Source organism: Ochlerotatus camptorhynchus, unplaced genomic scaffold, assembly GCF_037179485.1.
Source record: "Ochlerotatus camptorhynchus isolate MF236.1 unplaced genomic scaffold, CSIRO-AGI_Acam_v1.1 ptg000023l, whole genome shotgun sequence".
Classification (NCBI taxonomy): Eukaryota; Metazoa; Arthropoda; class Insecta; order Diptera; family Culicidae; genus Ochlerotatus; species Ochlerotatus camptorhynchus.
In genome coordinates, this window is record NW_027040515.1 from 1586876 (window position 1) to 1611973 (window position 25098).

General features: G+C 40.6%; 2 protein-coding genes across 2 annotated transcripts in view; both read right to left on the bottom strand.

Annotated features, from left to right (window-relative positions):
• Rpp25 (ribonuclease P protein subunit Rpp25) overlaps positions 1–25098 on the bottom strand; it is a 489635-nt gene that overhangs the window by 318908 nt on the left and 145629 nt on the right. The gene's annotated exons all lie outside the window — the stretch shown is intronic.
• LOC135706369 (serine protease inhibitor 42Dd-like) lies at positions 20052–21466 on the bottom strand. The gene is made up of 2 exons (XM_065227984.1): positions 21251–21466; positions 20052–21163 (listed from the first exon to the last, which is right to left on the bottom strand). The coding sequence occupies exons 1-2, from the start codon at positions 21365–21367 to the stop codon at positions 20078–20080; spliced, it is 1203 nt and encodes a 400-aa protein (XP_065084056.1). The 5' UTR covers positions 21368–21466; the 3' UTR covers positions 20052–20077.

Here is a 25098-nt window from a genome sequence, read left to right on the forward strand (position 1 = left end):
TTGTACGGGATGTTGTCCTCTTCGAAACGCTTTATTATCGTTTGGTACAGGGTCATCGAATCTGTCTCGATTACTTCAACGAGATCGTAGAACAAATCCTTCACCAGCAATCTTTCATCATCCCAGATGAAAGTTCTAGCAATCAAAGCTAAAGACTTCTTGCTGGCAACATCCGGCGACTCATCCGCTATAAGGCTGAAGTGGGTGTTTGCCAAAATCTCACTCAGGTCCTGATGATGTCCGGCTCCAACAACGTTCGTTATAATTGAGGTTGCCTTTGTACGACAAATCTTTAATCCCTGTGCGATTTCAGAGTCTAAGCATATAAAGGTGATACGGTCAAAATTTGGTCAAGGGAAAACGCGTGTAAATCGGTGAAATCGTTTATTTAAAAAATCAAATTAAATTTCTTTTTCAAGTTCAATTAGTATAAAATTCAGGAAAAATATTCCGCTTCCGCTTTTCCAAATCCGAATTGCCGGGCCTTACGCTTGACCCCTGCCATCAGATTTTGTACAGCCACCTTGTCCACCTTCTTCGCCGCAGAAAGCCAGTTTGCCTTGAACTGCTGCTCGCCCTTAGCAGTTTTTTTGGTCTTCTTTAGGTTCCGCTTGACAATAGCCCAGTATTTCTCAATTGGGCGGAGCTCTGGTGTGTTGGGAGGGTTCTTGTCCTTGGGAACCACCTGCACGTTGTTGGCGGCGTACCACTCCATGGCCTTTTTACCGTAATGGCAAGATGCCAAATCCGGCCAAAACAGTACGGAACAACCGTGTTTCTTCAGGAAAGGCATCAGACGTTTATTCAAACACTCTTTCACGTAAATTTCTTGGTTGACAGTCCCGGAAGCTATGAAAATGCTGCTTTTCAAGCCACAGGTACAGATGGCTTGCCAAACCAGATATTTCTTTGCGAACTTTGACAGTTTCATGTGCTTGAAAACATTTGCCACCTTTCCCCTTCCTTTTGCCGTATAAAACTCCTGTCCCGGAAGCTGCTTGTAGTCGGCTTTGACGTAGGTTTCGTCGTCCATTACCACGCAGTCAAACTTCGTCAGCATCGTCGTGTACAGCCTCCGGGATCGCGCTTTGGCCGTCGTATTTTGTTTATCATCGCGATTTGGAGTCACTACCTTCTTGTAAGTCGATAGTCCGGCTCGTTTTTTGGCTCGATGCACGGTTGTAGACGATACACCCAGCTTATTTGCGGCATCTCGGAGAGAGAGGTTAGGGTTTCGCTTGAAACTACCGGCAACTCTCTTTGTCATCTCAGCGGCTTCCGGTTTTCGATTTCCCCCCGATCCAGACTTCCTGGCTGTCGACAAACGTTCCCCAAACACTTTAATTACATTTGTAACGGTTGATTTGGCAACTTTTAGCGATTTTGCCAACTTTGCGTGCGAGTAGCTCGGATTTTCGCGATGCGCGAGCAAAATTTTGATACGCTGCTCTTCTTGCTTGGACGGCATTTTGACAATTGAAGAGTGAATTCCAAAATCAAAACAGGAGCAACATTCTATACACACACACCTTCAAAATGAGGGGTGTTCAGATTTTTTAAATGCAAAATTGAAAGAAATACGTCAAGTTGATATTGACCAAATTTTGACCGTATAACCCTTTATTGCTACCAAACTACTTGAATCTGTATGAGATAGTGAGGACATTGCAGAATCCATGAGATATTTTGTCGTACGTGGAGTCGCTGAACAGTTGATTCTAAGGATCTTGAAGTCTTTCTTGTGTTGAGATAATCGTCATTCCATATCCACCCACCAAACCAAATTTTAATCTGTAGTGTTTTAGGATAAATGCATAGTTTGTAGAGTGAATAAAAATTTTAAAGTAGAGTGTAATAAATGTAGAGTCCGTGAAATAAAGTGTTTTAAACTACAACTCACTGAATGCTTTTGAAGTGCTTGGATAATACATACTTACATTCCGGAACTCCTTCCGGAAGTTAGTATGTACTGAGTGTCGTGACCGGACCGAGGTTTCCAGCCTCGGTCACGGCTACACGAATCTCGACTGATCTGCTTCCAGTACTGCTGCTGCTCTTGCTGCTGATGCTCCTGCTGCTGTTTGGTCTCCGTTGCTTCCAAAGTTAGTTACAAGAATGACCTCTACGAGCCATTTTTTTTGCCATTTAAATGATCTTTATTTCTTGTGATTGTGTGGTTTACATGTATGAATTTTCAAGTGACACAGATGCGTCTTTTCAACTTTAGTACATTTGAGATTTTAATTATTATTTACAGTTACTAGTCCTATCAGGCCTATTTTAAAGTATGACCACCTTGGTGGGATTGGTTTGATTTGAATTGGAAAAAGGAGACTACTTATAACTACTATTTACAACTACAACTAACCTACAACTACTATGTACACCTAACCTACTATATACAAATTGCTTATCAAAGCATGTTCTGATAAATTACATTTTTGTGCAAATTTAGTCTTAATTTCGTTAATTTTAAATTGTTTTTTTGGCAATGCCTGCCTCTTCATGTCAATTTGTTATTCTAGTGTCGAAAGGACGATCAAGAACCATCCTCAGCACTCTATTCTGAGCGACCTGGATTTTGTTCCTGTGAGTCTGTGCACATGATTCCCACACCGGAGCTGCGTAGAGGATCGCAGGTGCTATGATTTGTTGACCTCTACGAGCTTAGGTAGCTCGTTTTTATACCTCCGTGCTGTGTCAGAATTTCCCCTCACTAAGGCTGTGAACCATTTGCCGAGTTAAATTTAACTCGTGGTTAAAAGTGACATTTCGAAAGTTATTTTCTATGTTCGAAAATCCCCGTGCTGTCGATCGACCGGTTTTCGAGCCATGGTCGTCAAAATTTAACTTCTTGTCTGTCAGAAATAACCATGCTCGGATAGCAGGGTTAATCGATAACTTTCCATCTGTCAAATTTTAACCAAAAATTAAAATAATCCACCAAATGGTTCAGAGCCTAAGCATGAGATTTTGTTCGCATCTCTCTATTACAGAGCTGCCAGGTGGTTTTATAAAAAATCTGTATCCACTCTATTAAAAAATCTGTATTTTCTGTATTGACGATTTTTTTCTTAATTAATCATGTTTTGTTGTTTAACAAATACAGTGCATACAAAATAACCATAAAAAGTGCTTAACCACCTATTCGGGCTATCGTACTAACCATACGGGATATAATTGCGCCATTTGTGATATCGTCCGTACTTATTTATAAGAGTGATATGAAGCCGTTTGAAAATGTATGGAGATTTTAGTTTCTATTCATTATCTTCCTGATAAGCAGTTTTAAATGCAAAAAAGTGCACGAGTTCATTACTATTTGATATTTTTAATATAGATGAATACAATTAATTACATCATTTGTGTGGTAGTTACACCGAAAAGTCGAGAGATGTCGCCCCGCCAGTGATGGTAAAATCATTTTTGCAGTATGGAGAATATCAGAAAATCCTCAATTTCTTACGAAATACATTTTCAATGCAAGTAAAATGTTAACGAGTACTTGTATTTGTACCATTTCAATGTGCTCGGGCACTTTTCTTGTATTTAACATACATACTTATATTGGAAATATTCAATTAATACTGTAAATCCCCATACAATAGGTCGTATGAATAAAAACGTTTACTTTACTTTTCCCGTAAGAATAGCACGGGAAAGTAAAGTAAACTCTTTTTATTCATACGGCCCAATCTCAAATCGTTTACTACCAGCTCCATATGCATCCGAAAGCGGTTGGTCCTCTGGTTGTGAATGCTGTCAAAAACACCATAACATTCATTTTATAAAAATCTGTATAAATCTGTATTGTAATTTAAAAATCTGTGATAAATCTGTATTCTGTATCGGGTCTGTATTAAGATTAAAAAATCTGTATAATACAGATAAATCTGTATAAATGGCAGCGCTGCTCTATTATCACTTCTGCCACACTCCACTCTAATTTAGTTTAACTCAAATTGAGTGTTTCATTACTTGATTCACCTCTCAAGTTTTTATTTATTTCATTATTATTACTCCACACCAACTCTATCTACCACACTGAGGAGCCTACAGACGTTCGGTAAAACTTTGACCATATTGAATTTGAAAATAATATCAAAACATGTTCAACCTTGTTTAATTGATCAAATCTTGTCATTTTAGTGGAGATTTAGTTTCAAAGTAGCTGAAAAGCAATTTAATTGAATTGCATAAATTTTACCGAAAAGTTCAGCTGTTCAGATTTCGGTAAAAAATTACCGAAGTCGGTGATAATTTCTATGTTTTTAGTGTAAATTCTCAACCTACCGGAAACAGCAATCCAGCTTTCCATGCTCGGTAATGGCGGCCTGTTTTTATGAATAAAAGTATCCTTCACTGTGCTTTTTGACACTAACTAGAGGGCGTATGTTGTTCCATTTTCTTCTGTTCCTGGGAGAGGGAAAGGGAGGGGTTAAAATCCAAACACCCAGATAGTGTCAAAAAGCACAGTGAAGGATACATTTATTCACACGGCGAATGAGAACGACTCAAATTTGAGTTTAGTTCACTCATAATCGCCAAAAGTGCAGGAACTCAGCGATGAGTTAATTTGCCTCATGTTTCCCAGGTTTTTCCAGGATTTTCCAGGGAAAAATTCCTGAATTTGCGAAAAGTAAAGATTGGATTCACTTAGTCTATTGGTACTTTTCCGAGACTGAATAAAATTTTCGTCAATTTCCTCATTTTCCGGCAGATTTTTTAGGTTTTCCACAGGAAACCATGGGACAAATTTTACTCATCGCTGAGTTCCTGCACTTTTGCCGATTATGAGTGAACTAAACTCAAATTTGAGTCGTTCTCATTCGCCGTGCATACAAACAGGCCGCCATTACCGAGCATGGAAAGCTGGTTACGATCACAGGAATCCGTGGTCTAGCAATGGGCGATCTTGGATCGAAACACAAAAGATCGATTCTTTTGGTTCGATTAATCGATTTTTTGAATCGATCTCAAACACGACAAAAATCAACTGGATCGATCCTTTTCATTCAATTTTTGTTTCGATCCATAAAAAAAGGAGTCTTCAGTTCACGCTCGGGCAGGAAAAATTGTGTCTGAGCAGATCTATTGTACCGAAAGGGTACACAATGATTGCACACATCTGTCCCCCCACCAAAACCAACTGGATGCCTATGGGATATTCATGACGAAATGGTAAAGAAAGTTATTAATCTACATATGTACAAACATTCACTTCTTATGACATATATCAGGTGAGATGTAAACAATTGACGCCCAGATAATGTGTCGTCTCTTTTGTTTCTCTGCTGTTTAAATGCTTGACGGAGTTTGACGTGTGGGAATTCTTTTTTCGACTAGCTCGACAGGGGACTTTTCGAAGGATTTTTTAACTAGTATTTTCTGTCAGTCAGAAGCCAATAAGGAGCGTTGTTAATCAATGTTGCCTATTTACGGCTCTTTGATCTAATCACATTGGATTGATTACGGAAATTATGTTAATTGAATGGAATTTAATGCAAATAACTCGAAGATTTGATGATTAGGTTGAATACATGTAAAGCTACTATTTTGTCTGTAGTATGTTGAAATATTGTTAACTGTGCTTTTAATGAGTCAACTTATGATTACATCGTGAAACACCTGTTGATGCATTTTTTTTCTCTAAAACAACCACAAATGAAACAACTTCCAATAGAACCAAACAATTGTTCCGTTTGTAAATAGTGCTTAGCTTTGATACACCTTGCTGTGAGTTCCACCCTAGGATCTTAGTCATAGTGGTCGAAAAAAGTGTCTTGCCCTTAGCCGTTTCGATCAACCAGGATCAACCTTACCACGGTTTTTGTTAAAAAGTAATTGAAGCAGTTCTTTGTGTTGGGATTTGAGAAGAAACCTTCAATTGACGGCAATTGAGAAACATTGGGGGTGTTGAAATCTTGGGTATTACGGGTATCGATAATCGCTCGATTTCATTCATCACCCGCTTGCAAAATTCTTGGGAATGGAACGATGCAAGGTCAGCTCAAAACACTGCATATTTTTCAAATGGTACTTCTGTTTAAACCTTGACAACTTGTTGCAAAATTTTTCTGCTTCTGTCTGGACTTCAAAATGTAAGCACTTAAAACCAATTTACACGGCCGTATTTTCTCTCCTACGAAACCAAATGAAATCAAAGTTTGATGCAATTGGTTCCAAGAAATTAGAAAATGCTACTTACATGTTTCTTCTACGTTTACCACAGTTTGCTGTGTGAAGCAAGGTGATGACTTCCCTAGTAACACGCTTGTCACAAATCGGTTGTGGCAACTTCTATACAACTAATATCAGTCATAAACAAGTTGTTGCAACTTATTGTGACGGAAATAAGGTCATCGAAGCCTTACTTCTATCAGGTAAATGCTTTAATTGATACATTTGCATTTAATTTTCTAATGATTTTTTTTTACAGATACTCATAAAAACATTACAGCCAGATCCATTGTTGAATCCAACGATATTTCAACGATTGAACTACACTCGTTTGTACAAGGCAGCAGTGGTATTGAAAACTTATTCAAAGCTCTCCAAATTCCGAAGTCGTTGCTGAATGTCGATATGGAGCAGTGGAGTAGTTCCATCGAGTTTAAAAATGCCAAAAGACGGGTTCAATGTTTGGAAGTAGTTAATGATAATGCAGAGCGTGGTATAGCATTGATTAAAACATACAATTAAAAACTATCAACGGATGAAGATCAAAGGCAGTGCATTTTACAATTAGTTGAAGATCATCGAAAAAATTATAAGAGTACCAGGAAATCTGATTTGGTGTAGCTAATAAGGAAATATATGGCAAAGTATAAAACAAGTATTTTTTCATCTTTTCAGGCAAATGTTCCTCTTGTGTAAAACTCATGATTCCCAAAAAAAAAACAGATTAACGCAATTCAAGATATTTTTACAATTAATTTTAGGAATTTCTGATGAAAAGTTGTGGTTTTTCATATATTTTTGAATTTTTGAACCACCCTAATGAAGAATATTTGGACCACCCTAGTGAATTATTTCGTGGTTTAATAAACACCCTAGTGAATTAATTTCTAAATGGTGGTTTAATTCGATATATAAGCAGGTTGGAGAAAATTGTGAACAGTTTTAGAAGCCGACTCATCAATCTTCTATATTCCATATAGAACTCATGAAAAAAATTCTAAGTCACAGAAAGTCGATTTTTGAAAAAAAAAAAATTTTCGAGATAACACCAAATCTCGACGTTTCATGCATTTTTAAGACATTTGGCATAAAAAAAATTTGATTTCCGAATTTTCATGACCCCCCCTTGGGAGATTTGCGAGGGTGAAAAAAGTCAAACTTTGACGCGTTTGCGCCACCCCTAAATCATGTCCGATTGAGCTCAAATTTAGCATAGGGTCATTTTTCGAGGCAATAAACATTTTGTATATGGTTTGTTAGCGAAATTTGATGGTCAGGCATATTTTATATGCGGAGTGATTTGAGATTTGGGCGTAATTGCTTTTGTAACCAAACACTTCAATCACCGATTTCTCGTGAATAAAAACTCAGCCTAGAAAACTAACACACTCATGTAGAGGAATGATTCCTCTGTCATGTGGAATAGTTTGTTCGCGAGAATGAGCTTTTATTCGTAAGAAATCAGCGATTGACATATTTGTTTACAATCGCAATTACGCCCAAATCTTGAAGTTCTCCAGATATATGATTCTAACGAGTGAGTCATTTAATGTTTTAACTTTGAGTTTTCTCGTGCAATTACTTAATTGTTATTACACTATCAAATGCTTTATTTTAAATTCGCATAAAATGAAGTTGAATGAACATAACCCAAAATTTCGTATTTATTTGCCTACACCTATTTTAATGACCAGCAATGTATGTTACACTCACAACATTCACTGCGTACGTACTACACAATGCCTATTATAGGTGAAATGTCATAACAAGATAGCTTATGTAACGTAATATCAACTCTAGACTGAACTTGGCTTAATTTGCACCACCTTCCTATGATCCGTTATATTTGAAACATTTTTGTGCTATTTTGAAAAAAGAATCGATTAAAAAAATTGATCCAAAAAGATTGATTCAAAATGATTGATTAAATCGGTGAATCGATTATTTTCAAAAAAATGAATCGATTCACTCAGATCGATTCTTGCCTCAAGATCGCCCAATGCTAGGTGGAACACGTGGTTAGGGTCACAACATGGATCATTTGCAATATGGTTAATTCAAAAAAAAAAAAAATAATTAATACTGATTCTTTAGAAAATTAGCGGTTTATTTTTATAATTCTTGATAGAGCTGGAATTAGGGCGTAACAGCCTTTGTAAACAATGGCTTTTCTGGTTGATTTCTAGGAATTCAAGGCACGCCTGCACAAACCACCATATCCATCGGGTAGGGGAAGTCTTCCTCTACTCGATGATGATTTCGATCTGCCAGCGAGAGCCATGACTTTCGAGAAATCATCGAGAGAATTCATTGTTTACAAAATCTGTTACGCCATAATTCCAGCTCTATCTAGAATTGTGCTATTAACTTTTACATAAAGTATGGTTCATATTGATATTTTTCATGGACCATTCACACTTTCCACCTAGGTGTACGAGAAAGGCAAAAAAGGTCTTGCTCACAATATCGTTGGAATAATTTCATGGTACCAGCTCATCAGCTCAAACCCTCTAGGAGTAATCAATCATGTTCTCTTACATTAAGATATCAAAAAAGCTATGCCATAATTTCAGGTTCCATATTCCGTTGTGGATCATTATCTCAATACGAATTAACCCAAGTGATATAGAACTTATTCTGAACCGAACCATCCCCGTTCAGCTTAATTCAACCCCCGGATTTGACATCTCCATCATTCCAAGCCTTTTAAGCTTATTACGTTCCATCTCGAGCAGGGGGTAATTTGGTACATCCCCGCACCCGAGCAAACCAAAATTTATCGCTCTCCGATGCTTCCTGTCGGACCCCAAAGTCGAAATATTCTCGCAACGACGGCGACGATAAAGGCACAACGACGGACGGCCAGAACGATATTCAAATTCCACCTTGAGGTAGATGTACATTTATCATCATCTCAGCGGTGGACCCATAAGGTAAGAATTAAGCTTCTCCTTCCTGTCTGGAAGCGGTTGGTGGTGGGGTGCCACAGCCAGCTCATGGAAAGTGATGACCATGACGTGTTCCTTTCTTGGACCCAAAGACAACACAACACAGCATCATACAGAGGAGGAATTCTTCGTTCTTCTTTGTTCTGGCATTGATTGAGATGGGGAACGCGAATAGGATGCCCAGCAATCACGAGAAGAGCAGTTCCAGAAGTTTCAACTCTCCCGACACCCTAACACCAATGGAGGGAAGAGAAATTTTATCATTAATTTTAAGGTCAATTTTAACGATCACCTTTGCTGCTCCCGGTCAAGCCGATCCGGGATGCGACGTGACTATCAGAATCAGAATGTTTGACCGAAACCACTGAACTGAAGAAAAACAAAGAGATCCAACAAAATCCAAAAGCATTGGTAGGTAGGTACCCACTGCTATGAAAGAAAAAAAAAAAAACAAATCTCACATCCTGCTCGAGTTAAATTAGCGCCGAGATGAAACCGGCTTTGTTTCCGCTCCGGCGATCGATAATCGACGCTTCATTGCGGTTGACCATTAGTGCGGGGTCAATGACGGCCATTAGGGAGTGGACCTACCGAATTAAGGCAAACATCCGGACCGAAAAAAAAGAAGCTGATTAGCAGCCTTGTTGCTGCGTTAATATATTATCTGAATCGGGTCCGGTTGAAACTGACACTTCTGGATGTCGCCATCCGGTTCAGAGGAGTTTTCCGTTAAGCAAATCTTGGGGATCAATCCCTCAGGATACTCGTCGAATTTTTGGGTCAATATAATTAGTCATAACATCTCGCTCCGTTTATAATTGCCATACAAAACATTTCCGCCAGTTGGGCCACAGGACAGTTATCGAAAAACATACATTAAAAATGGGATAACAGAGAACGGAAAACCGTTTTTTGAATGCGAAATTGATTGCCCTCGGGATGCAGTGGGAACAGGTCCAGCGACACAAAGCTGGCTTGACTGCACCTCATTGAAAAGCAATAAGCCCCACTTCGTGCCGGGATAAAATTTTTTCTGAATGTAATTTTTTTTTTCATTTTGCATTTTTTTGATAACGATGCAAAGGAGCAGCATTATTTAAACGGGAACCCGAATTTGCAGTTAAGTGACCCCGTTTTTGGTTCGAAAACCATTTATCAAAGCGCTGTCACATTGTTGAACTTTGAGGAGATCATTTGTGCCTCGGATGCAGGGCTGGTAAAATGACTGGAATAATTACCAGTACGAGTAGTAATAAAATAGATCCTACTCTGTGGTCATTAACCAGTAACTTCTATCCCTACATCGTGATCCATGAACCCATAAATGTGATTTTCGTTCCTGAAATCGAAAACTTGGATCACATGCAGTCATCATCAGAATGGTGGTCCGACACAATGCCAGTGGCTGGGACGTGTCATCAAACTACCGGAAACCTCGAAGTAAAGGATCCCCAAACGCATCTGGTGCAGGGTTCTGCATTTTCGTAACAAAGAAAAAAAAAATGAACCCTCCGCAGAATCCATTCATTTCGAGTGTTTCTTGTTATCGAGTCACGATGAACATTCCTCTTTTCAAACATGACTGGACTATCACTTGTTTCGTTCGTCAAGTGCTTAAGTGCATTTCATTTGAAACAAAGACTTGTTTCAATTGACGCAATGAATGACTCGAAAACTGCTTCCTTCGTTTTTTTTTTCTACTTTCACTCATTCGACTTGTCACGACCTGACGACGCAGGCATCAAAATATAGTATCCGGATAGTATCCGCACAATATCGGTTGCCGATAGGGATGGCATCCGGATTATATATAGTAATTATATATTATTTTATATTAAACGAAAATTTAATTAACGAGGCCATTCTGGAGTCCAAGATGGCAGCCATTGGGGTCAGAGAAAGTCTCAAATACCCTACAATACGGGTATTTTCGAAACGGGGACGACGCGAAGGTGCCGAAAATTGATATTCGACGCTATTTTGGAATCCAATATGGCGGCCATCAAGTTCCATAAAACGTGTCAAATACCCTACAATATGGGTATTTTCGGAATGGGGACAACGTGTGGCTGCCGAAAATCGATATCCGATGCTATGTTGGACTCCAATATGGCGGCCAACTGGGTTCACAAAAAGTGTCAAATATCCTAAGATCTGGGTATTTTCGGGACGAGGACGACGCGTAGATGCTGAAAATCGATATTCGATGCCATTTGTAGGCTATTTGACACTTCTTCTGAAATCGGAAGCCACCATCTTGAATTTCAAGATGGCGTCGGACATCGATTGCTGGCTTCTAGATGTCAGCCCGATTCCAATAAAACCCACATTGATCGATATTTGACAGTATTTCACAGTTTTTTTTTCTGAACCAAAGCCGCCATCTTGGATTTAAAGACGGCGTGACATCAATTTTCGGCATCTACGTCTCATCCCCATTCTGAAAATAACCATATTTTAGGATATTTGACGCTTTTCCGCAAATCGGAAGCCGCCGTCGTGGATTTCAAAATGGGTTTGGCTATAGATTTCCAATTTCCATACGTCACCCCGATTCCAAAAATACCCATATTGATGGGACGGCATCAGCATTTCTCATTTTTCTGAAATAGGAAGCCGTCATATTGGATTTCAACATGGCGACGGATATCGATTTCCGGCCTTTAGACGCCATCCCAATTCCAAAAATACTTATATTGATGGGTATTTGACAGTATTTCCTACGTAATCTGAAATCGAAAGCCGCCATCATGGATTTCGAAATGGCGTTGCATGTCAATTTTCGATCTGTAGACTTCATACCGATTACAAAAATATCAATATTGATGTGTATTTGACTGTATTTCCACTTTTCCGTAAATCGGAAGCCGACATCTTCGATTTCAAAATGGCGTCGGATGTCGATTTTCATCGCCTAGACATCATTCCGATTCCAAAAATACCTTTATTGATAAGTATTTGACAGCATTTCCCACTTTTTCTTAAACTGGAAGCCGCCATCTTGGATTTCAAAATGGCGTCGCATATACATTTTTGATCTCTAGACGTCACTCCGATGAAAAAAATAGCCATATTGATGGGTAAACAAACCACCCGACAGTGATAAATTTGACATCCACGTGCACAGATCTATGCGCATACACTTAAATGAACCGAGTGAACAACACAAGTCATAAAAACTGCACGAATTTGGATCAAACAGCTTCGAAAAGTAAGTTCATTTGACAAAGAAATAAGAAATGAACACGAGTCAAACCAAAACAAACAGCATGAAAACTGATTGAAAGTGGTTCTGTTGATGTTGACGGAAATCTGCTCGAAGAGAAGACAGAATGACTTTCAATTGAAAGTGATGGTTGACAGCTTCATCGTCGCTTGACGATTTTCGATTGAAAGTGACCTTGTGGGCCCCTGATGCATTGTTTCCCATGCTTGAAACAGATTTCTAGAGTTGCACAGCAGCAAGGTATTTTATGCCTAACGACCATTTATTCCTAACGTATATTATGCCTAACGTCCGTTATGCCTAATGACTTTATGCCTAACGTGCATTATGTCTAACGTCCGTATGCCTAACGTCCGTATGCCTAACGTATTTATGCCTAATGGGGTACACTCGTTGAAATCGTCTCATAATCCGGACCAGACGGAATACCGTCCTTTTTTGTGAAGTAAGACTTAACATGTTTACTGAAACCTCAATGTCATCTCTTTGGATTGTCTTTGAGCACTGGAATCTTCTCGATCTACTGGAAGAACGCACAAATGTATCCAGTTAATAAGAAAGGTGACAGGAAGGATGTAGTAAACAAGTGTGGGATCACCTCGCTGTGCGCTATCTCAAAACTCTTCGAACTAGTTGTTATGGAGTCACTGTTATCGCATTGTAAGCAGTATCTCCATGCAGACCAACATGGATTCGTTTCCAACCAATCAACGACTGCCATACTTCAAGTCGTACGTTACGAGAACCCTAGTTGAGCGACATCAAACCGATGCAAGCAGCATTTGACAAGATCAATCACGCTATCACCATCGCTAAATTGGACCTTTGTGCTAGAGACACCTCGTTTGTCTTTCGCTGATGATCTTAAGATTTTTCTAAAGATTCAAACGCATGCTAACGCTATGTTTCTATAAAACTAGATTGGTAGATTCAGTGACTGGTGTGACTTGAACCGCATGACAGTAAACCCTAACAAGTGCTTGATAAACACCTTTCTCTTGCAAAAAAGAGCCCTCAAGGTTCGATTACACATTTCTGAGTATTCCAATAGAATGAGTAAGTCACGTGTAGGACCTGGGTATTATCTTAGTCTTACAACTGACGTTCAAACAGAACATTTCATTCATGGTAGCCTCTAGATCTTTGGGGTTTATCTTTAGGATAGCTAACGATTGCACTGATATGTACTGTCTTAAGCTGTTACCTAGTACGTTCTACATTAGAATATGGTGCATCTGTTTGGAACCCTTTTTATCATAATGGAGCTAAGCGAATCGAGTCAGTTCAACGCAGATTATAAGATAAGCTAAGTTTTAAACCCAATTAGTTCAAATCAATTAAGTTTTATTTCACTTACTAGAATAAGTAGCACTTTTATAATTGAAATTCGTAAGAAATTGAAATATTTTACTACCACTGTTTAGGATCTAGTTCAGAAATTAATCTAAGTCGAAACACTATTTTTGCACCGTTTTACTCCACGTATTCACCGAGGTTTGTTTTGACGAAAGACTACGTTTGTGATTTCTATATGGGGTTACACTTAGTGAAAACCGAAAATAGAACATGTAACGAAATTATGGAAGATTTTGAACCTTAATAACTCAGCTGGCCCTGGACCAATTTCAATAATTTTATCACCAATCGATCAGAAATATATCTACGCATCAATAGCACCTGACTGTTAATTTTCAACAAGAAACTATTGAAAAAGTTGTAAATGTTAAGCATTGTCAAAAAGCGTCGAAATAACTAACAAATCAACGAATTACGTACATGCATATGCTGCTTCTCCAAAACAGTCATCATAACATGTCGATGTAGCATTCGTCTCCGAACTTCGGGCTTGTGCGAATAGGGAGAATGCGATTGCGTAACATTTTGCACATCGCTATATTCCGACCGACACGCCCCCAATGACCTATACAAAATGCTCTCCAGAGTTTTAATCTTGTAACCAAACTTGGAACCACGGGTGCAAGTGATTTTGATCGATTCTCTTCAACGACTTTCTGTTTCGTTAATAACTCGACGGCAAACACATTCATTGATACGTTTGTTGTTTTGGAAGATAGAAGAGCATAGCAGAAACAGTGCGAAATAGGTTAGTGAAGCCATGTTCATCAAAAGAGGAAATCGATGCAGAGAATTGACTTTCACCCCTCTGCTTCTAAGCCCCTTAATTCAGTCGTCGTCATAGAAATGAAAACTAGCATCGCACCGCTTTTGGTTCTTGGGTTACACTTGCTGGTTGCAATTCTACTGTTCGACATTTTCGAAGGACCACCAAAAAACAAGAAATTACACTATTTTATAGGGATGCCTAAAAGTTCAATTATTCGATTAACGATTAATCGTAAAGATTTTTTCCAACTAATCGATTAAATATTTATCGAATTTTCAATTATTCGTGCGCCTAACCGACTTCCCTTCTTATTTTTATTCGTTTGATTTAGCGCAACAGAGAAAATAAATAAAAGTACCAATTTATCTGAATAGGCATAGCGAAGAACCATGACGTGAAACAGGATCATAAGTTCACCGAGTTTAGCGAATTTTTGCTAAATTCTAAGATTTACCAAATTGTTGAGAGAAGGAATTTAACGAGAAAAACTAAAAAGGGGAGGAGCTTTAGTTGGGTGGACACTGATATTCTGCGGCCTTCCAACCTGTCGTTCAATCTCTGTCCAGCAGCAGACGGGCCGAGACTCTTGCAAGTGCCCAATCATTGAACCGAAGAATATGGAATTGTCCGGTCCGATTTGCTGATCCAGCTGCATACACGTCATCATCATCTTCCAAAGGCTTTGAGCCTGTACTACCATCACCCCTTTTCAGGGCCATCATGATTTTCCAAAAGAGTTAAATTTCTGAACATGTCCGAACTAAATTTCATATCAAAACGTTCTTTTCAGAGCAATCATAGGGTTACTAAAACTAAATAGTATGAACAGAGAGAATCCCGCTCAAATAAATATTTTTACACAAAAAACAATCTCCTGCTGCAGTTTTTCCTCATTTTTCTTCCGTCCGATCGCTGTCAACTCGATCGATCAACCAACGTAAGACGCTTGAGTCGAGATGGTTTAAATATCTATGGATGATTCATATTCCTCCCTGTCTAAAACATAGACAAAGTTTCATTTATATTGGAATGACTCAAATCTGGTAATTTACCTATTTCGCGTGGAACTGCTCTATTGTGAAACACCCTGTACTCCAGGAAAGATTTCTCTAAGCAACAGAAATTCCTAAAGCTTCCGTAAAATCTCGAAACTATCGTTGTTAATCTTAAGATGATTGCTTGTAGCGTCCTTTTTCTCATTACACGACGCAATTTCACCAGTCAAAATATTAAGGGTTTTGAGAATACAGTCTTAAGGCTTGTACTCGAAAAAAATGCACCATTTTTATCCGTGTGTAACTTTTTTATGTGAATTGTTTACATGTGCAAAATTTCATAACAATCGGTTCAGTGGTTATTGAGATGTCATCGAAACAAGAAGAAAATCACCGGAGAATTTTGCGTGCCGTCATGGAAAATCCGACTGCGACCATGAGATGGATCGGAAGACAACTGGGAATCACCCATACAACTGTGTATCGGATGGTAAAATCGTTTAAGGAGTCTCAGACGAACGAGCGGTGGGCTGAAAGTGGAAGAAAATCGAAAACAGCTGACCCTGTGAAGGCCCGGAAGGTGTTGGATTATTTCAAGCGTAATCCGAACCTTTCGATTCGCGACGCGGCTCTGAAGGCAAAGTGTTCCGCCTGGTTCGTTCAGCAAACTATGAAACGAGCTGGGCTTCGTGTATTCAAGGTCCGGAAGGCGCCGAACCGGCGTGATCAACAAAACACGGCGGCCAAATCCCGCGCAAGGAAGCTGTATCGAGAGTGGTTAACGAAACCGATGTGTGTGGTTATGGATGACGAAACCTACATCAAGGCAGACGCAAAGCAGATACCGGGGCTGAACTTCTACGATGCCAAATCACGGTTTGATGTTCCGGAAGACATAAGGAAGAAGAAACTGGACAAATTCGCCAAAAAATAATTGCTCTGGCAGGCCATATGCCAATGCGGTAAACTGAGTAAACCGTACATCACAATGGGTACCATCATCAGCGAAATTTACCGCACCGAGTGCCTCCAGAAGCGTCTGTTGTCCCACGGAGGCGAGACATTATTTTGGCCGGACCTGGCATCATGCCATTACGCGCTATCGACGTTGGATTGGTACAGAGACAATAACGTTGTTTTTGTACCAAAAACCGCCAGCCCCCCAAATTCACCAGAGATTCGTCCGGTGGAAAGATTTTGGGTCATAATGAAGGCCAAAGTTCGAAAATCGTCCAAGGTGTTTAAGAACGAGCTGGAGTTGAAGACAGAATGGATGTAAGTGACCAAAAAGGTCGGCTCCACCATTGCACAAAATGTAATGAGCGGTCTTAAGGGAAAGAAAATTGAATAATGTAATTATGCCGAAACATAATCCATATGTATTAGTTCATTCCCTGAAACTTTCAAGAAAATCCGACTTAAAATAAATTTTTGGCGAACACTTTTGTCTGGTGCATTTTTTTCGAGTACAGGCCTTACAAAGCAAGACCATGCTGGAACGTGGTTGGGAACGACTCCCGGTCCGGTCTGGGAATTTTTCAGATTGGAAAATCTCACGACTACCCTGGGCATAAAGTATGATTGTACTTGCCACACAATTATGCTAATGCAAAAATGGTACAGGCATCAAAAGGTCTCAATTGAGAACTGTGGAAGCACATCTAGAGCACTAAGGCTGTGAACCATTTGCCTAGTTAAATTTAACTCATGGTTAAGAGTGACATTTCGAAAGTTATTTTCTATGTTTGAAAATCCCTGTGCTGTCGATCGACCGGTTTTCGAGAAGAACTCAGTAGTCAAAATTTAACTTCTTGTCTGTCAAAAGTAACCACGCTCGGATAGCAGGGTTAATCGATAAGTTTCCATCTGTCAAATTTTAACCAAAAGTTAAAATAATACACCAAATGGTTCAGTGCCTAAGTTGAGAGCACGCAATAAGCTAATATGCGATAAGCAATAAGCTTGAAGATGTGAAGAAGAAGGAATGCATGTATCTGAAACTACTACTTCTAGATAGAGCTGTAATTAGGGCGTAACAGCTTTTGTAAACAGTGACTTCTTTTGATGATTTCTAGAATATTAAGGCTTGCCAACGCAAATCAACAACACCATCGGGTAGGGAAAAATTTACCCTACCCGACGGTTGTGTTGGTTTGCGTGGGCGTGCCTTGAGTTCCTAGAAATCATTGATAAAAGTCATTGTTTACAAAGGCTGTTACACCCTAATTTCAGCTCTATCTAGACTTGTTGTTTTCTGCAGAGAAGCATATTTACATATTTATAAACCTCGTAAATCATAAGATTTGTGGTCTTGAAATTGCGAAAAAGAACTCTACAAAGAAACACCTTACATGCAAAACTATTTTATCCAATAGACAACAAAACAGAACTTAATCAATAACATTGTAATTTCTGAGAATTATTAAACTTGTCGCATTCGCACACAGAAAGTTTGGAGGAGGGTGTTATAGCTTGAAAAAGGCATTTTGTAAAAACTGAATATAGGGGAAATGTAGGTAATGTCGGCCTACATGTCCCTAATTTGGGCCCATCGCTAAAAGTCTGCTATTTATCAACTTTATCTAGATGAACGCGTTATTGGGACATTACTAATGGATATTTTTGGTTGCTATTGAAAATTTAGTTGATTGCTGAATTTATGTATGGGCCCAAATTAGGGACACTTGAGCCGACATTACCTGCCTTTCCCCTATATGAGGTTAATTTTCGTAAAACTGCTAAAATTCTATGAGGAATAAAATTATTTTGTTTGTTAAAATTCTAGTTCAACGTTTTCAAATTCTACAAAGCTCAACTCTACGTTTGTAACCCCTCGCTACGCTAATATCAACAATCAATACGAAACTAACGATTTTAAATTGGCTCACCACTTTAGTAGCCTATTGGTCCCAAGCAAACGATTAACGTACCCTATTCTATTTGAAATTCTATTACTACACTATGTTTGTTTTGATTCGCTATGAAAGTTTGACAGATAACATCAGGGGTGTGTGGATTCATGCAGAACATGCAGGGGTGAGTGAAATAGCTAGGGACTGCTTGGGACCGTTGTTCTGGTACTGAGTGAGCCAAAAATAATAATGATTTTCTTCGGGACCCAGTGGTCTTAGTTACCTCTATGCTAATATCGAGAACTATCTCAATACGTCAAATTGTCAAAAATAGAATTGAATACATGGCGGAGATAATATGCACCTATGTGTCGCAAACTTTCCTGCCAACGCATATTGTTTACTGTTCGCCCACGTTTATAACAATCGCAGTAATAATACTCCAACATAACACAAAGTCAGAACATCACATAGAACCGTGAAAGCACAAAACACAAAGTCAAAAGCAAATTATCATTCCCACAGTGCTTTCCTTCTCAATCCTCCAGCGAACACGTGCAACAGCAGCACACCAAACCAAAGAGCAATTTCCGAGAATCGCACTGCCGCCCTCCACCGGCCACCTCTCGGTAACTCCTTCTGGGTAAGTACCTACCTCTACACCCCATTCACCGCGAGTCAGACAGAGACCGCAAAAGGTCAAACTTTAATGGTCCGGTTCGTTCCTCTTATGGGTACCGAGAAGGGCCTGCCCTGCTGTGATTTCCAGAAGACCAAGAGCCAGAAGAAGGTAAAACACTCCGCGACGCGCTGCTATCATCATCGTAGGATCGGTTGGTTAGTTGGTCTTTGCCGCCGCCAACATACGACGACGCAACAAGTAGGTAGATATAGGTAGGTACTGACTGACTGGCTGGTTGGCTGTCTGATGGGTACACCTCTTTCTCTCTCTCTGATAGTGATTGTGAACAACCAGAATCATTAACCCGCGCGTTCGATGCGGTAATAAAGTGAGACGGAGCCCGGGTGGCACAGTGGGATGAGGGATAGCTAAAAATGGTCGAAATTTCGCACTGCTGCTTTTGTTAGTTAGTTACATAGTGCTTCAAATTTTAAATTTTATACCACTGTTCTCGACAAATAACGAGCGTAGCGAGCTGCCACAAAGCGGGTGAAGAACGCACATAAAATAAAGCATTTCAGTTCGCTCCCAGCCCAGCCAGCCGCGTTCCGAGATAGCTTCTCCTTATATGGGGAAGTACACACAGGAAAACAAAAAACACAACCCGCAGTGAATAACCAACCGCCCAACCACAAACGAATAACAAGAGCGAGAAGTCGAGAGCCCCAATCCCATCCCAGAGAGCCACAGCCGTACATTCGATTTAGTGTTGTGCAGGTGTCCTACAGACTCGATGGCGCCGGACTGCATTCCAAGCGAGTTGGACGCTTTTGTTGTTATTCTTCTCGTGTCTTCGCTTTTGGGGTCGATCTTCGTGATCTTGGACTTCTCGTCCAACGTCGTTGCGCGATGCAAGTTCTTTACGCTCTGCAGCCAGCAACGCAAACCATAAACCAGTTCCACCGTCGTCGTCGTCGTCGTCGTCGTTGTTGTCGTGTCAAGCTTCCTGAACCAATCCAAGAAGACGGAATCAAGTTTCCTGGCACTTTGGCCGCCGGCTGTCTTGTTTAGGAATTTCGGAATAAAATGCACTCTAATTAATATCCACTTTTGTAACACCGCATCCTACTCAAACTTCCATCAGGTCGTCTGGCTTGTAGAGATGCCCCATGAACAGGATTTGTTTATTCGTTTTCTTCACTATCACAAACAGATACGATCGTGCCACAACGAACTGATACGGGGAGCTCCGTTTGGCACTTCGCTTGTTGAAACCTCGCACCACGGTCGCTCCACCGGCGTCGGCAGTTTTCTCGTAGAACCGCATCCCAGCTCGGTGCAGGACGCTGTCCAGCGAAGAATCAACATCTTCGAAGATTCTCAAGTCCCGCTGCTTGAACAGCACCTCCAGCCCCATAGACTGCCGCAAGAATTCCGTTGCGTTGAACTCCGATTCTATGTGGAACAGTGGGACGGTAATCTCCGCTCTTTTGATCTGGAAATGCGCCTGAATCGCGTCAAAGTGACCCGGCTCGAGAGCTTTCATGATCGTCTCCAGCGACGCCTCCCTATCCGGTAGCATTAGCCACATGACGGCGTCACTCGACTTAACAAAAGGCAACTCAAGCACCTCTATCTCCAGCTCAGGAATACGGGAAAATTTAAAATCTCCCTTTTTGAACATCGTCATCGTAGTGTACAACTTTTCTATCATTCCGCTCCGGAAATCCCTCGGCATTGTATCCTTCGTATCGAAGGCACTCGCAAACGGAGGCTTGAACGATGCCGAGCACAGCTGAACCACTTGCAAATGCTTCGGAATATCGTCCAGGTTCACCATCTCGTTTATGATTCGATTCGTGTTGAAGTTCAGGAAATGATTCACTCGTCTCACTACTCCTTCCCGTTGGGAGAAATCGAAATACACCAGCGTCGTGTCCAGATCCTCCTTCATTACGTCCCTCATGTGCACGTCCACCTCACGGAGCCCGTTCAGAATAATTCGATTCCGCATCCGGAAGCCATCGCCACCTCCGCCGAGCATGTAGTGCAGCTCCTTCTGGTTCGTCAAAAACTCGGTAAAGTTGGTCGGCAGTCCAAAAACCTCCCGCAACCGTACCTGTGTCGTGTCGGTTGCAATCGAGTACAGCATCGCTATGCTGTTGCGCAACACGAACGGTGCGACAACGATGTTGCGCTCCGGATTGAAGGCGGCCTTGAAAGAGAAGCACAAACCAAAACAAAGACGCTGTGTGATTCATCCATTCTCGTGCTCACATGCGACAATTGCCGGGTAGCCTACCTTGTAGACGCTGAGACTGAAGTTGGTGTCACCGTACGGGAATCGCAGTTGGCCACCGCCGTAGCACGTGGTCACCAAGGCAACCAGTATCGCAGCAATCCTTCCTGGGAAACTCATCTCTTCCGGTTATTAGCTTGCTTGTCAGCGCACTTGCACCTCACTGGAACGATCACTTCGAACTGACACAGCATCGGAGAAGCATCAGCTGTGAGCTGTCAAATGATAACGACCGACGACACCCGGTTCACTGATAATACAGAGCACTACTGGTGCTTCTACCGTTTGTAGCCATGCGGGGATGCGATGGGAGCTTGGGCAATAAAAATATAAACAATGATGATGCTGCGCCGGCATAAACAACGCTGTACGGACGAACATCGTCCGGGCAGAACCGCAATTGTTGGGGACGATCGTAAAATAAATCGACTAATCTAGCCATGCGTCGTCGTGGGGTGTCAATTGAGCTGGACGATGTGTGTGTGTGTGTGTTTTCAAAAATAGTTCTACCCAAGGTCTAGTCGCAATGCAGGTTGAAACAGAGAGAGTATCGAGTATGGTCCCCGTTAGGTATAAAAATAGCATCTGTCTGCCCGAACGATTCAATTTCACAGGTCGTTATCGAGTCAATGACAATGATGATCATGATGGGTGCGATAATACATTTGATGGCGTTTTATTTATTTATTTATTTAATTTAGAGAAGTTGAACCTTGGTGTCTAGAACTGGAGTCTTGGTCTGCCCATTGGAATGTGTTAAGCAGTCACCTCTGTTTACAAGTCGATTGCAGAAAGAGTGAACCAAGCCTGTGCCATTGGAGTGCTTTGGTCATCACTACTGCGAATGTTTGTATATTTATGATTCCTTGAGCTGTGCTTACAACGTCGGTGGTTTTGTAGTGCGATTTGTTTGTGTATTTTAATTGATGGAACGACCTTTCCCTGTGTGACTCTTTCTTATTGCAATACGAGTAGCAGCGGTAAATATCAATAACAAAATTGAAGGGGTATCAGAGATGTGCAAAATAAAGGGTGATACGGTCAAAATTTGGTCAATATCAACTTGACGTATTTCTTTCAATTTTGCATTTAAAAAACCTGAACACCCCTCATTTTGAAGGTGTGTGTGTGTAGAATGTTGCTCCTATTTTGATTTTGGAATTCACTCTTCAGTTGTCAAAATGCCGTCCAAGCAAGAAGAGCTGCGTATCAAAATTTTGCTCGCCCATCGCGAAAATCCGAGCTACTCGCACGCAAAGTTGGCAAAATCGCTAAAAGTTGCCAAATCAACCGTAACAAATGTAATTAAAGTGTTTGGGGAACGTTTGTCGACAGCCAGGAAGTCTGGATCGGGGGGAAATCGAAAACCGGATGCCGCTGAGACGACAAAGAGAGTTGCCGGTAGTTTCAAGCGAAACCCTAACCTCTCTCTCCGAGATGCCGCAAATAAGCTGGGTGTATCGTCTACAACCGTGCATCGAGCCAAAAAACGAGCCGGACTATCGACTTACAAGAAGGTAGTGACTCCAAATCGCGATGATAAACAAAATACGACGGCCAAAGCGCGATCCCGGAGGCTGTACACGACGATGCTGACGAAGTTTGACTGCGTGGTAATGGACGACGAAACCAACCAAGAAATTTACGTGAAAGAGTGTTTGAATAAACGTCTGCTGCCTTTCCTGAAGAAACACGGTTGTTCCGTACTGTTTTGGCTGGATTTGGCATCTTGCCATTACGGTAAAAAGGCCATGGAGTGGTACGCCGCCAACAACGTGCAGGTGGTTCCCAAGGACAAGAACCCTCCCAACACGCCAGAGCTCCGCCCAATTGAGAAATACTGGGCTATTGTCAAGCGGAACCTAAAGAAGACCAAAAAAACTGCTAAGGGCGAGCAGCAGTTCAAGGCAAACTGGCTTTCTGCGGCGAAGAAGGTGGACAAGGTGGCTGTACAAAATCTGATGGCAGGGGTCAAGCGTAAGACCCGGCAATTCGGATTTGGAAAAGCGGAAGCCTAACTGAATATTTTTCCTGAATTTTATACTAATTGAACTTGAAAAAGAAATTTAATTTGATTTTTTAAATAAACGATTTCACCGATTTACACGCGTTTTCCCTTGACCAAATTTTGACCGTATCACCCTTTATATCAAAACGGCTAGTTCTACTGTGCAGCATTTAAGGGGCAAGATGATTCAATAACATCGAGCCTGTTTAAATCAAAGAGTTAAACACGATGCTTCACAATCCAATAAATGGATGAAACGTGGACATCTCGTACCGTACGTTCCCTTGTATTGTTATTTATAAGTGACTAGCTGAGTGTGCCTGGTCTTGCTCGGGATTCAATATTAGCTTGAGTTTATGCACCGATTCAAAACAGCATGCTATATTTTTCTGTTTCATTTGTATGGGAGCCGCCCCTTACAAAGAGGGTGAGGGATCTCGAACCATAAGAACCTTTTCCAGTCCCTTAAAACTCCTGCATACAAATTTTCACGCCGATCGGTTCAGTAGTTTCCGAGTCTATGAGGGTCAGACAGACAGACATAAATTCATTTACATATGTATAGAAAATTTGTCGTTGGGAGCATCTAGTCTAAAAAGGTTAAGTGATGCTCCATTTTCTTCTAGTGGTCGGGACCTAGGTCTGGCAAAGACACATCGTAGTCATCCCTCGGTTGCCACCCCTCGGTGCCAAGTTGGTAAACAAAGCAAATCAGTGCATGACTCTCTTGTAATAACAGTACCTAGTGGTTCGTTTCTCGTAAGCAGTTGAAATACGATGTTATGCGAAATTGGTTTGAAAATCATGACGTCTTTTCCAGATCTTGGTCGGGACATGAGCACTTAAGTTGGGTTTAGACTAGGCAAGTTGAATTCAACTGACTTGAACGCAAATTGAACGTGTTAACCATGCCATTGAAATGACTTGATCAACTCACTTGAATTGAAAACAGTTGAACCACGCTCGATTTTTCAAGCCAATTGTAATCAACTGAGATGATCATTTGACTTGCCTAGTCTAAACCCAGCTTTACTCTTGTCCTAGTCCTATATGGCTTATGGCTATAGTATAGAGGTAACTCTAAGACCAGAAGGTCCCGAAGAAACATGCTCAACTTTTTGGCTCAGCTCGTGTACTTTCTTCGGTTCCAAGCTAATCGATGCCCCTCATCGAAACATAGGAAAATCCACGAGCCCCTCATTTTATCTGTCAAAATTTCATAGCAAATCAAAACAAATATAGTGTAGTACTAGAATTTCAACTAGAATGGGGGACGTTCATCGATGTACTTGGGACCGATGGACCCTATTTAAAATCGTTAGTTTCCACCGGTTGGTTATAGTGCCATTACTCGCTTTCTGAAAAGAGAAAAATTGATGAAAAGGAAACCTAGTTGTATCTCCACTTGTATGAAAACTGAAAAAGCGGGTCTCTAATCAATCTACAGGAAAAGTTCGAGAAAACTCACAATGACTCGCGAACGTTTCCTTTTGTGAGGCTTCATAAAATGTAGCGAAATTTTCCAACGCTGAACACGAAGAGGTGAGAACTAGATTTCAGTAGAGAGAAATGGAACGAGAATACATTATACATTTCAGTACATACAAATGAAAATAAAGGAAAGATCTACTACTTTTGAACCAATGACACTATTCCAAGACTTTTCCGTTCTATTTCCAAACTAGTTTAAAAGATCTTTAGACCCATCATGATCATAAAAAAGGGAACTTTCAAGTACAAAAACATCACTGAAGACATCAAACCTCTAAAACCAGAAACAAAAGCACTAGGACGACTATATTGCCGATTAAACCAGTGGGCTAATCTGAGCTGGAACTTAGCC